This window comes from Pelobates fuscus, chromosome 13 (assembly GCF_036172605.1).
Source record: "Pelobates fuscus isolate aPelFus1 chromosome 13, aPelFus1.pri, whole genome shotgun sequence".
In the NCBI taxonomy this organism is placed as follows: Eukaryota; Metazoa; Chordata; class Amphibia; order Anura; family Pelobatidae; genus Pelobates; species Pelobates fuscus.
Genome location: NC_086329.1, coordinates 101627802 through 101642396, shown reverse-complemented (window position 1 = coordinate 101642396; position 14595 = coordinate 101627802). Strand labels below are relative to the sequence as shown.

The 14595-nt window shown below is 44.1% G+C and overlaps 1 protein-coding gene across 1 annotated transcript in view; it reads left to right on the top strand.

The window, feature by feature from the left end:
• Window positions 1-14595, top strand: part of KIRREL1 (kirre like nephrin family adhesion molecule 1) — a 188594-nt gene that overhangs the window by 152328 nt on the left and 21671 nt on the right. Inside the window, exons 3-7 of the mRNA XM_063439460.1 lie at window positions 261-410; window positions 8746-8903; window positions 10436-10586; window positions 13052-13157; window positions 14020-14168. Coding sequence (XP_063295530.1) covers window positions 261-410; window positions 8746-8903; window positions 10436-10586; window positions 13052-13157; window positions 14020-14168 — 714 coding nt within the window. The remainder of the gene's footprint in view (window positions 1-260; window positions 411-8745; window positions 8904-10435; window positions 10587-13051; window positions 13158-14019; window positions 14169-14595) is intronic.

Sequence of the window (14595 nt, the reverse complement as noted above, 5' to 3'; positions counted from 1 at the left end):
TGACTGTAATGTGTGTTTACTGGGAGAGTATACGGGTATGACTGTAATGTATGTTTACAGGGAGAGTATAGGGGTATGACTGTAATGTATGTTTACATGGAGAGTATAGGGGTATGACTGTAATGTATGTTTACAGGGAGATGATTGGGGTATTATAATCATGGGTGTTTACGGGTGGGGAATGCTTAGGAATATAATACAAAATATGTTTACAGGTATATGATATGTAATTTAAAAATTTCTTTATGATTGTTCCTTAGTTTGGCCGCGCTACCAGATCATCGGAAATGCAGATTCTGGGCACTACAACCTCGAGATTACCAACGCCAGCATCATAGATGACGCTAACTTCGAGTGCCAGGCAACAGAAGTCGCTCTGCGATCTGACCGAGCCAAAGTAACAGTCTTAAGTAAGAGTATTTCTATTATTATTATGTTAGTGTGTTATATAGTGCTGGATTAACTGGTTAGTGTGTTTATATAGTGCTGGATTGACTGGTTAGTGTGTTATATAGTGCTGGATTGAGGTGTTAGTATGTTATATAGTGCTGGATTGAGGGGTTAGTGTGTTGTATAGTGCTAGATTGAGGGGTTAGTATGTTATATAGTGCTAGATTGAGGGGTTAGTATGTTATATAGTGCTGGATTGACTGGTTAGTGTGTTATATAGTGCTGGATTGAGGGGTTAGTATGTTATATAGTGCTGGATTGAGGGGTTAGTATGTTATATAGTGCTAGATTGAGGGGTTAGTATGTTATATAGTGCTGGATTGACTGGTTAGTGTGTTATATAGTGCTGGATTGAGGGGTTAGTATGTTATATAGTGCTGGATTGACTGGTTAGTGTGTTATATAGTGCTGGATTGAGAGGTTAGTGTGTTATATAGTGCTGGATTGAGGGGTTAGTATGTTATATAGTGCTGGATTGACTGGTTAGTGTGTTATATAGTGCTGGATTGAGAGGTTAGTGTGTTATATAGTGCTGGATTGACTAGTTAGTATGTTATATAGTGCTGGTTGAGGGGTTAGTATGTTATATAGTGCTGGATTGACTGGTTAGTGTGTTATATAGTGTGCTGTGTAGTGACTGACAGACTCTATAATTAAGCCGACTCACTATAATGGCTCGGTTTTAAACTTGCCACTTTGTGCTGTATGTGCTCTATTGATTGTGTCTATAAACAGTGATACAAATAGAAACAGAAAGTTTCCAGACTTTTACACAAATATTCTAATGTGTGTTCTAGATGTGCACTTTCATAAAGGTTTAAGGGTAAAAGGTTTGACACTTTTAGTTTGGGGACAGCTCATGTTACCTGTGCAGCCGACGGATGACTAGACAAACATGCTGAGTGACGGGCACTGCCATCTTCCCCACATGCCCCTATGTCAAACTTGCCATCTTATTTTTCTTAATGATGCCCTGGAGCCACATGAAACCTGAATCGAATCATATGTAACTCTCCGAGCTTAACTGGAGTAGTCCCAGAAGATTGGAAGGTAGCGAATGTTGTGCCCATTCACAAGAAAGGTAATAGGGAGGAGTCGGGCAACTATAGGCCAGTAAGCCTTACTTCAGTAGTGGGGAAAGTGATGGAAACCATGTTAAAGGATAGGATTGTTGAACATCTAAAAACACATGGATTTTAAGATCAGAGACAACATGGGTTTGCTTCAGGGAGATCATGCCAAACTAATCTTATTGATTTTTTTGATTGGGTAACTAAAATTATAGATCAGGGTGGTGCAGTAGACATTGCTTACCTAGATTTCAGTAAGGTTTTTGACACTGTTATGTAACATTGTTAAATATCTTAATATCTTCAGCAAAAAGACATACCCTACCATCAAGACCTTCTGCAATATCACTAATAAAAATATTAAAGAGAATGGGTCCAAGTACAGATCCCTGAGGTACCCCACTGGTTACAAGCCCATGCTTCGAATATACTCCATTGACTACAACCCTCTGTTGCCTGTCACTCAGCCACTGCCTAACCCATTCAACAATATTGGAATCCAAACTTAAATATTGCAGTTTATTGATAAGCCTTCTATGTCAATAGAAGGCTTATCAATAAACTGCAAGGCTTATCAATAAACTGCACTATTTAAGTTTGGATTCCAATATTGTTGAATGGGTAAGGCAGTGGCTGAGTGACAGGCAACAGCAGGGCCGGACTGGGAAAAAAATTAGGCCCGGGCATTTTTCAATCAGAGCGGCCCCCTAAGAAGGGGGCGGGGCCAGAGAGGGTGTGTTTTGTCATCACTAATGACAAGCACACCCCCTCTCAAAGTGAGCAAGTTGGTTCAATGCGCAGAGCCGCGCTGAAGAGCTCTGGCATTAGAAAAAGGCTTGCGCTGTGTTTGCTTTTAAATTGTCTCTGGTGTCTCCACAAGTGGGATACCAGAGGACAATTGGGCCAGGAAAGTGTTTGGTGCATGTGTTTGGAGCCTGCTTGTGAAATTGCGTGTGTGTAGAGTGTGGTGTGGTATTGTGTAAATAGGTCAATTTCATTTGTGTTTGTGGTGTAATATGTGTGGCTAGGGGCTGTAGATAGTGTGTGTATAGGGGGCATAGTGTTATAGGGGATGTAGCGAGTGTGTGCATACAGGCTGTAGTGTGTGTGTGTGTGTGTGTGTGTGTGTATAGGTGACGTAGTGTGTGTAGGGGTTGTAGAGAGGGTGTGTAGGAGATCTAGTGTGTAAAGGACCCAGAGTGTGTATAGGAGAGTGTGTGTGTGTATATATAGAGGATTAAGAGTGCATATAGGGTAAGGGATCTAGCGTGTATCTGGAGCGTAATGTGTGTGGTGGTGCAGTGTGAGGGGTGCTGTAGTGTGTGTGTGTGTGTATATATATATATATATATATATATATATATATATTTGGACGTATTGTATGTGTGAGGGGCGCAGTGTGTGTGTATTTAAGAGGGGTGCTGTGTGTGAGGGTGTTTTTATCTGCCGTCACATTCTAGGTTTCTAATTTTCTTTGTCTGTTAACTCACTGAGGGTTATTTTATATATGTGTATGTGTGTGAGCGAGGGTGCGGTCTGTCTGAGGGTGCTGTCTGTCTGAGGGTGCTGTCTGTGAGTGAGGGTGCTGTCTGTGAGTGAGGGTGCTGTCTGTCTGAGGGTGCTGTCTGTCTGAGGGTGCTGTCTGTGAGTGAGGGTGCTGTCTGTGAGTGAGGGTGCTGTCTGTGAGTGAGGGTGCTGTCTGTGAGTGAGGGTCCTGTCTGTGAGTGAGGGTCCTGTGTGTGTCTGAAGGTGATGTGTGTGTCTGAAGGTGATGTGTGCTGAGTGTCTGAGGGTGCTGTGTGTCTGGGTGCGCTGTGTGTCTGGGTGCGCTGTGTGTCTGGGTGCGCTGTGTGTCTGGGTGCGCTGTGTGTCTGGGTGCGCTGTGTGTCTGCGTGCGCTGTGTGTCTGCGTGCGCTGTGAGTGTTTGGGTGCTGTGTGTGTCTGGGGGTGCTGTGTGTGTCTGGGGGTGCTGTATGTGTCTGGGGGTGCTGTATGTGTCTGGGGGTGCTGTATGTGTCTGGGGGGCTGTGTGTGTCTGGGGGTGCTGTATGTGTTTGGGTGCTGTGTGTGTTTGGGTGCTGTGTGTGTTTGGGGGTGCTGTGTGTGTTTGGGTGCTGTGTGTGTTTGGGGGCTGTGTGTGTCTGGGGGGGCTGTGTGTGTCTGGGGGGGGCTGTGTGTGTCTGGGGGGGCTGTGTGTGTCTGGGGGTGCTGTGTGTGTCTGGGGGTGCTGTATGTGTCTGGGGGTGCTGTATGGGTCTGGGGGTGCTGTATGTGTCTGGGGGGGCTGTGTGTGTCTGGGGGTGCTGTATGTGTTTGGGTGCTGTGTGTGTTTGGGTGCTGTGTGTGTTTGGGGGTGCTGTGTGTGTTTGGGTGCTGTGTGTGTTTGGGGGCTGTGTGTGTCTGGGGGGGCTGTGTGTGTCTGGGGGGGCTGTGTGTGTCTGGGGGGGGCTGTGTGTGTCTGGGGGGGCTGTGTGTGTCTGGGGGGGCTGTGTGTGTCTGGGGGTGCTGTGTATGTCTGGGTGCTGTGTGTGTCTGGGGGTGCTGTGTGTGTTTGGGTGCTGTGTGTGTCTGGGGGGGGCTGTGTGTGTCTGGGGGGGGCTGTGTGTGTCTGGGGGGGCTGTGTGTGTCTGGGGGGGCTGTGTGTGTCTGGGTGTGCTGTGTGTGTTTGGGTGCTGTGTGTGTCTGGGGGGGGCTGTGTGTGTCTGGGGGTGCTGTATGTGTTTGGGTGCTGTGTGTGTCTGGGGGGGGCTGTGTGTGTCTGGGGGGGGGCTGTGTGTGTCTGGGGGGGGGCTGTGTGTGTCTGGGGGGGGGCTGTGTGTGTCTGGGGGGGGCTGTGTGTGTCTGTGAGGGGGCTGTTGGTGTGATTTTTTTTAATTTAAATATTTTAATTTAAATATATTAATAATTATTTATTTTTTTTATTTAAATATATTATTAATAATTTAAAAAAAAAAAAGTTATATCCCCCCCCTCCCTTCTTACCTTTAGCATGGGAGGGGGGAGCCGTTCTGCCTGGGGCGGATCCTTTCTGCAGCTTCCTTCCCTGGTGGTCCAGTGGTGAGAGTGAACTCTAACCTGCCGGCTAGAGTTCACTCTCGCGAGATCTGAGCGTTGCCGCGGTTACCGCGGCAACGCTCAGACCTCGCGAGAGGACCCGGCGGAGCTGCTGGATTGAGCTCCGCTGGTCCTCTCTGCTGCCTCCCTCACACCCCACAGCCGGCGGCCGCCTGTCAGTGTCTCTGGGCCGGTGAGGGAGATCTTTGATCTCCCCACCGGCCCATGGAGGCTCAGAGCAGGGCCGGCGCTCGGGTAACGCGCTGGCCCTGCTGGGGCTGGCAGGGGAGATCCTGTGATCTCCCCTGCCGGCCTCGGCCCCACGGCCATCGCGGCCCACCGGGCATTTGCCCGGTGTGCCCGATGGCCAGTCCGGGCCTGGGCAACAGAGGGTTGTAGTCAATGGAGTATATTCGAAGCATGGGCTTGTCACCAGTGGGGTACCTCAGGGATCTGTACTTGGACCCATTCTCTTTAATATTTTTTATTAGTGATATTGCAGAAGGTCTTGATGGTAAGGTATGTCTTTTTGCTGATGATACTAAGATATGTAACAGGGTTGATGTTCCAGGAGGGATAAGCCAAATGGCAAATGATTTAGGTAAACTAGAAAAATGGTCAGAGTTGTGGCAACTGACATTCAATGTGGATAAGTGCAAGATCATGCATCTTGGACGTAAAAACCCAAGGGCAGAGTACAGAATATTTGATAGAGTCCTAACCTCAACATCTGAGGAAAGGGATTTAGGGGTGATTATTTCTGATGACTTAAAGGTAGGCAGACAATGTAATAGAGCAGCAGGAAATGCTAGCAGAATGCTTGGTTGTATAGGGAGAGGTATTAGCAGTAAAAAGAGGGAAGTGCTCATGCCATTGTACAGAACACTGGCGAGACCTCACTTGGAATATTGTACGCAGTACTGGAGACCATATCTCCAGACGGATATTGATACTTTAGAGAGAGTTCAGAGAAGGGCTACTAAACTGGTTCATGGATTGCAGGATAAAACTTACCAGGAAAGGTTAAAGGATCTTAACATGTATAGCTTGGAGGAAAGACGAGACAGGGGGGATATGATAGCTCCCTCGGCAAAGGCGACTCTCCTCCTTCGGACGTCATCGGCTGAATGCGCATGCGTGGCAAGAGCCGGGCGTGTATTCAGTCAGTCCATAGGAAAGCATTTTCAATGCTTTCCTATGGACGCTGGCGTCTTCTCACTGTGAAAATCACAGTGAGAAGCGCGGAAGCGCCTCTAGCAGCTGTCAGTGAGACAGCCACTAGAAGCTGGATTAACCCATAGGTAAACATAGCAGTTTCTCTGAAACTGCTGTGTTTACAGCAGGTAGGGTTAATCCTAGATGGACCTGGCACCCAGACCACTTCATTAAGCTGAAGTGGTCTGGGTGCCTATAGTGGGCCTTTAAATTAGCGGGGCAAAGGTTTAAAAATATCAGGACGTATTACTTTACTGAGAGAGTAGTGGACTTCCAGCTGAAGTGGTAGAGGTTAGCACGGTGAAGGAGTTTAAGCAATGGGATAGGCGTGGGATAGGCATAAGGCTGTCCTAGCAATAAGATAAGGCCAGGGACTAATGAAGGTATCTAGAAAATTGTGCAGACTAGATGGGCCTAATGGTTCTTATCTGCCGTCACATTCTATGTTACTCTGTGTTACTATGTAAGCTATTAGAATGTGACATTACCTCCAACAGCACCCAGTTACCTTTAAATGTAATTGTTCTTGTAATATGCTTTAACCAATATAATACACATTAACCTACACAGAACTTCAAGCTTACCTGTGTATAAATATCTTGGAATTAATAATATAATGACCAGATATAAGAAGCAATATTGCATTTTGTGCCCTCCCCCCCCCCCCCCCCCCCCCCCCCCGACAGTTAGAGGAGAGGGTTAAACGCAGTTCCTGAATGAGCTCCTTTTACCCGCTCCCCCTTCCCCCCTTGATCTTGGCTCCTCTGAATCTTCTCACACCCCAAACAGTGCAGAGTTTATTTAGTGGGTGCAGCCCACCCGCCAAACCTTTTTAAGCGGGCGAGAGCTGCAGTAAGCTGGAATTTTTCCTGCGATTGACGGTGGTAGGAAGAAAGACTTGCTGCAGCTTGTCATTGTACAATCAGAAACCAGCGAGGCAGGCCGGCTCCCAAGCAGAGGGAAAGCAACATGCTCGCCCTCCTTGGTAACAATCAAAGGATAGAGAGCCATTGTCAGCGAGCAGAACAATCAAGCCATTGTATAGGCCTTCTCTTGTGTGAAAATCTTTTTATTTTCCCTTCTCTGCCTTTATGTTTGTGAGCACCTATCCCAGTTGACATCATTCCCAGCTGTTAAGTGTATAATTGAAGAGGCCTTGTCGGCCCATTGACTCTAACCTGGGAGGGAAGTTTGCCAAGTTGCCCGCAAGTCTTGATTTGATTCGTCTTCCATTCGTGGAAGAATAATGAGAATCATAGGGGTCTGTATTTCAATAGCACCCGACCGGGTAAGGGAACCCACAGATCAGGGTAACAAACTAACCAGGAAATTTTCTACTGAATTTCAATCACTCTGTACTCAAGGTAGAGCTAAATTAAGACTTCGTTGGTTCCAAATAGATAAATCCTCTAAACCTTTTACATTTTATTTATACGAAGAAGGGTTTAATAAATGGTTTTCCTTTTGTTCCCTTAGTGACAAAATAACCATTTATTACTCTGCTACTCCGGCCCCAGGTCTCTGGCTGTTTTCAAGCTATTAGCAACGCATGTTTGCCGACCACCAGAATTAGTGGGCAAAGGTTTATGGGAATTATTTTGTGAAGACAGGGGTCCAGCACATGCCTGATCTAGGGGGTATTTATTCAACCTTTGTTGTCCATTGAGTCTTGCACCAGTTGTGAATGGAGATTCAAAAATTCAACAAATAAGTATCCAGTCGGAAAGAGGCCATGAATACGCTGAGATATTAATATGACCTAGGCGCTAAGTTGAGAAGCGGATTTAAACATTTTTTGGGGGTAAATTAATGTTTTATTGGAATCCAGCAGCAATAATAGTAACATTAAAAAATGGACACGCAGGTCCTCAGAAATAAGGAGATTTCCATTTTATAAAGTCACACAGCCTCCGGGTTGTTAAGAAATTTATCAGAATGAGCTCGGACATGCAAGTCCGAAAAAAGACTTTGAAAACAGTGTTCACAAAACATAGAACAAAAATATAGCCTTAAAACTGATTAGTTAAACCGTGTGTTAAAGTGCATTTTACAGAAATCATAAGATAAAATCAAACTGCCTTGCCTCGTTCACCTCTGATTTATAAATCAACAGATAATTAGCTTACATTTGTATCACTCCACATCCTCCCCAAGGGCCCTTGTTAGGAATATGCTCTGATTATGGAAGCATTCAGTCTCCTTTAGGGAAACGCAATAAGAGAAAGTGGTCAAGGCGAATTAATGGAGCCACAGCTCCGAGACGTTGTGTAGATCATGTTTACGTACGGCCCGGGATCCCGTCCCTAAGCCTACACTTCTCCCAGATCGTCCTCCTGTCCCTTCCCCTGAGCTCATGTCAGATGTCAACGGTCTCTGAAAGTCAGCTTGGTAAAAAACTGTCCTCTAAAGCGTCCATATATCTACATAGACCTAAGAACGCCCCTGAGCCCAAAATAAGTCAGTTCCTCCAATTGTCCTATATCCTCCATTTTGTTAAACCACACGGTCATGGATGGTGGTGTCTCTCTTCTCCAGAAAAGGGGTATAACTTGAACAGGTTTGTTTCTATTTCCTCCAGTAACTGGGAATCTTTCCCCAACAGAAATTGGTGATGGTTTCTCCGTGGAACATACCATGATATACATGTGGACTATTGACTGCTGAACAGAGCCAAGGTTCTCACTTTAGCACGAGGCACGGCACTCAAAAGTAAATTAAATAAAAATGTATCTAAAGACAGTGGGTCCTGCGAGCCTCATCACCTTCATCCAGTGGTGGGAATCTGAGGCCCCTATTACGTTTCGAGAACATTTCACTATTGACGTAAAGATTTCTCATACATCCCGTCTGGGAAAACCTGCTACAACAAGATGTGCACATTTTTAGAATGACTGTTGTGAAATAGTTGCTTGATGATATTTTGTTTGATACAGTATTGTCTCCTTCATATTCGCAGTACCTCCTGAAGATCCTGTTATAGACGGTGGAGCAGAAATTCTGCTACGGGCCGGGACACCAACTAACCTGACATGCCGGGCTATGGGTGCCAAACCAGCAGCATCAGTCGTTTGGTTTCGAGATGGGAATCAGCTGGATGGAGCTGTCTCTAGCATAGTGAGTAGCCAAAGGCCAAAGACATTCCTCTGACTTACTCACTCCATCTTCCCTTGAAAAGTCTTTGTTCCTCCAATAAAATCCTCCCCTTGCCGTTCCTTTAAACCCTGCGGCAACCTTTGTTTGCCCTGGAGAGCACAGAGATTTTGATCTCTTTCGGCAGTTCTGACATAAAAGGCCTCTCTGGAAGTTGCTTTTTTCAGTACATCCATAGAGCGATATCTAAGATGGTCAGGTCTCTTTTGTTGAACCTTGTAATAATATCCTTTTGTGACATATAACCTTGTCTTTGTAATGTACCTGAACCACAGAAAGATGTAAGAAAGATACGGACGATGGGCATTGTAGAAACTGAAATTATTGCTGCAGACATGTGTTGCTCATAATGTTATAATTATTAAAGTTTATTGTTCAAACTTGAATTGAGAGTAGCATGAAAATTGATGGAAAAAAGTATTTGATCCCCTGCTGATTTTGAACGTTTGCCCACTGACAAAGAAATAAGTTTATCATTTTAATGGTAGGTGTATTTTAACAGTGAGAGACAGAATAACCCAAAAAATCCAGAAAAACGCATGTCAATAAAGTTACAAATTGATTTGCATGTCAATGAGTGAAATAAGTATTTGACCCTTTCGACTTAGTACTTGGTGGCAAAACCCTTGTTGGCAATCACAGAGGTCAGACGTTTCTTGTAGTTGGCCACCAGGTTTGCACACATCTCAGGAGGGATTTTGTCCCATTCCTCTTTGCAGATCCTCTCTAACTTATTAAGGTTTTGAGGCTGACATTTGGCAACTCGAACCTTCAGCTCCCTCCACAGATTTTATATGGGATTAAGGTCTGGAGACTGGCTAGGCCACTCCAGGACATTAATTAGCTTCCTCTTAAGCCACTCCTTTGTTGCCTTGGCTGTGTGTTTTGGGTCATTGTCATGCTGGAATACCCATCCAGGACCCATTTTCAATGCCCTGGCTGAGTGAAGGAGGTTCTCACCCAAGATTTAATGGTACATGGCCCCGTCCATCGTCCCTATGATGTGGTGCAGTTGTCCTGTCTGCTTAGCAGAAAAACACCCCCAAAGCAAAATGTTTCCACCTCCATGTTTGACGGTGGGGATGGTGTTCTTGGGGTCATAGGCAGCATTCCTCCTCCTCCTCCAAACACGGCCAGTTGAGTTGATGCCAAAGAGCTAGTTTTTCAGGACTTTATTTTGGTTATTCTGTCTCTCACTGTTAAAATACACCTACCAATAAAATTATAGACTGATCATTTCTTTGTCAGTGGGCAAACGTTCAAAATCAGCAGGGGATCAAATACTTTTTTCCCTCACTGTATCTCTTGTTGGGTGGAACTTCGCTCTGACATCATAACTGCTTTTAGAAGAAAAATACAGTGTTTGATGGAAACATTTATCTCCTCAAATAATTCCTCCCTCCCCCTTGAGTGAGCCAGTGCTGGTTATTCTCTTGCAATTGCTAGTGAGCTGGCATTAAGTGACAGTACTTATGATCCCTGTTTTTCGGTTCCAGGAGCAGTTGACAGGCGACAAGAGAGAAACGACCGTAAGTTTTCTGCTGATTGTCCCAACGGATCAGGACACAGGCCGAGTGTTTACCTGCAGGACATCCAATGAAGCCATTCCATCAGGGAAAGAGACATCTGTCCGATTAAACGTCCACCGTAAGTTCCCTCTCTCAAGCACACACAGAGCAGTGTATTATCTAAGCATCAGAAGCCTTTTTGCCCTTACAAATGAACCGATCGGTTTTGCTCCTCTTTTTACAACTTTCAGTAGAAAGTACAGATAAACTTCATATCTTGTAAGCCAGTGGAGTCTCCGGGATATGCACAATGCTTTTGTTAAAACCACAGGGAGGACCAGGACTGGCTGAGAGACATCAGCCACTTCCTGGTCCCTGCACTACCTTGGAATTTGCAGCATGGGAATATGTTTTCTAACATACAGAATTGCCCCTGAATTTGAATATTTAAAAGAAGACTCTGAGAATTCAGTTTTATTTTATTTTAAAGATATATAAAACAGAATTTGACAATCAAAGCCTGCAAGGGGTTAGAAAAACTATATAAATAAACACACATTTTACATTAACCTTCACACTGCCAATCATTGTGGGGGGGGGATACGAGACATCCCATGGAGACACTTGCTTCAATCTATTGATTTATTTATTACACATACATAAAACTCCTAACTACATTTCTAAGTAATTTGTGAGCTAGCCATTCCCTGTTGGAGGTATGTTGGGCATTCTTGATTACATTCTTAATCTTCTCTAAAAATTCCGTTTCCTGACTAACCCCAATGGTCTGGCATCAAGGCACTAGCAGCAAAACTCTACCGTGAGAAAGTAGTTTGGCTACAGAAATATTGGCGTCCACACCTAACGTCTATAAATGTAATCATGCGTCTCGCCTCTATATCTTTATTTTCATAATAAGGAGGATGCAGGATCCAATTAAAATACCACCGTAAATTGAAAAGAATTTCCCCATTAAGAGGCCTGTACGATAAAATCAATTTGTTAGTCAATCCCAGGCGAATTAAATCACCTAATCGTTTGCTCTTATCAGCCTTTTATTTGATTAGCGCATCCAGTTATAATATTACATTGATTTACCAACCTCTGCTATTTGGAATTGCACCTAAACGGGGGAAAAAAAACACACACAAAACTGCTGACTATCCATTCGTTGGGCAGGCAATAAGTCTCTGACGGAACAAGATGTTCTGAATTACTGTAGGAGTCTCTCCCTCCAATCTGACTGATTTTCCCTGGCTGTCTCATTGATCCTCTCCCCATTCCACTCTCTTTCTGCATCAGTGGTTATCAGGCAGTGCTAAATGGCATACTCGTTTTTTTATTTTTATTTTTTGCAGGGAGCTGGTGCAAACTGATTTTCTATGTCGGTTAATAGTTTATTACAGTGTTACTATTTAATGTTCCGAAGCTGGCTGCTTCTAACTCAGAGTCTACGCCAATCTAACGCTCTCTGCTCCTCCGTTACAGATCTGTCTCTCCTTCATACTAAAGCTCTCTCTTGTCTTTTTTCGCTATCTCTCCTTGTCTTTTCAATCTTGCTATTTTCCTCGTTTTCTCTCTTTATCACTACCCCTCTCCCCGCTCCCCACTCTCATTTTCTCTATATACAGTACAATGCAATAACGCTTTATTGGCATGACTTGAAGATACAAGTATTGCCAATGCTGTTATGCCTATGCTTATCACTCTCTGCCTCTCATTCATTCTCCCTCGCCCCCTCTCTCTCTCTCGTTCAGAAACTGCAGTCCTTATATTTGCCAGTTGAACAAGTCTCCATTTGCATAGACAGCATGACTGTGTGACTTAAAAAACAATTTACTTAATAGCATTTATCTAACCTGGGCTTATTTTAGATTCAGTGGATCTGACGCCAAGCGAATTTAGATGAGGAGAGAAGACAATACATCTCTTTGATAGTGATTTAAGATATTCCCAGCTATTCATCTCTTGTGCATAGGGAATCCAAGCACTCAGTTGCTGATATAAGCCAATATTGTGGCTGCCTTGGTCCACACAACCTGTATTTTTGGGGGGTTGTGAATATGCAAATTACCTGCCCCAGAACTAACCATTACCCCTCCAAAGTCAACAGACTTCAATAAGCAGAGGAGCGGTTTTATAGGCATTTGGATTTTTGCAATATTAAAATTCAGCCATGTAAGTCCACATTAAGATTCATAATGAACAAGAAAATTAGAGTTTTTTTGTTCTTAACTTCCCCAGATGTATTTCAAGAAAATTGGGAAATACAAACCAGACTGATTTAGATTTGGACTTAGACAGTGATGTAACCATATGTTTGGAATACCGTAACAATGTAGCATATTCCTTATGTGATGTACAGCGGAACAGAGACTACTAGAGTACCGTTTTTGGCACGGTATAACTGGCATATTTAAAAATAAAAAATCTAAAAACACAGAAAATCCCAGTAATCTATTGACGTGTGTAGCCTCGTCACGCCAGTTTGACAAAGGAGATGGCTATTTAGAAAACTGTATTTTGTAGTTCTATCTTTTGTTCAATGCTCCCGTAATCTGATCGTCCCCCATGAAATTCCATTGTGGCTTCTTCTTTCCACAGATCCCCCAACTGTCACCCTCTCCATCCATCCCCAAACAGTGCAGGAGAGTGAGAGGGTTCGATTTACATGCACTGCTTCAGCCAACCCGGCAATCAAAGGCTACAGGTCAGTGCTTTGAGATGTTCTAAAGATGTCCTCAATTTGTCATAATTCAACTAAAAACGTCAGAACATCAGAACGCTTCACTTTTCTTTTCTGTAATCTCCCCCACCCCCCAACCCTCTGACCTCACCCCCTGCAGTTCTCACTCCAGAACACGACTGGCAGTTTGAGTACATTATGAGCGTGTTAATTTCTGCTGCACAGTTACTAAATAGAGTTTAATGCCAATATAAATATTTAATCTCTCAGTCCTAGACTCACCTACGTTTGTGGGCAATGGGGATCTAGACTTTTACATAGCAAGCGGACACCAGCAGGATTGCATGCATTAGCAAGGCAGGCCCAGGCTGTCTCTTAAACACCTTATCTGAGGAATTTAATGCCTTTTTATTTTACGACCCTGTTTATTGCCAACTGCTTCTCTTTTACAACTCTGCATATTTAAACTGAATGGGGATATTAATGTTTAATTTATTGCTCGTTGTGTATGTGTTGTGCATGCGGTAAGTGGAGGTTCACTCGGCATTATGGGAGGGGGTAAAGAACCTCTGATTAGCTGGTCTCCTGTGAGAGTTGTGTGCGCTAATCCTTTGTCTTACGTAGCTTGCCGCACTATCTTTATCACGTTCACAGCAAACTCTGAATGCTACACATAAAGAGAGAGACTCACACTCAACTTCCCTGTCTTCCAATGAGTAAGAGTGACTCAGATTCATTGCCTTAAAGGAACACTTTAGCGTCAGGAATACAAAAATGTATGACTCCTTGAGACTTTCAGAGTGTAACTGTAGTGCAGTGGATAAGTTTGTGCCCAGCCCAACCCATTCTTAAATGACCTGGTACATCTTTCTCTCTCCCTCCTTAGGTGGGCTAAAGGGGGTGTGATCATTGAATCTGCAAAGGAAAGCACATTTGAGACACAAGTGGACTATTCGTTTTTCACAGAACCCGTCTCGTGTGAAGTGCATAACGAAGTGGGCAGTACCAACGTCAGCACGCTGGTGGACGTACAATGTAGGAAATCATGCAAAAATGGGAGACATATATGAATGTATTGAGAGTGTAACAAGTTTGAGATGGATTATCAGAAAAAGAGCGAAAAATATCATGACCTTTCACGGGCAAATAGAGAATCTGAGTAGAGATACCCGATGGGGTGAAATGAACAGATATAATTATATATGAAACATGTTTGAGTGCGAGTAACACGTAGTTTAGAAAGGAAAAGGAGACCTCAAACAGAGTGATACATTATGAGGACAATGAAGAGACAGATATGGTTGAGTTAGGTCATCACAGAGGGTTATATTATGGATGGGGGTAAGAAAAGAGAGGAACATGATGGAAAAATTGGGAAGAGAGACAGACACAACCAGGGGAAATAAGAAATGAGATCTATATGATCAGACCATCTTTGCCTGTTTAGTAAGAAGAGCTATGT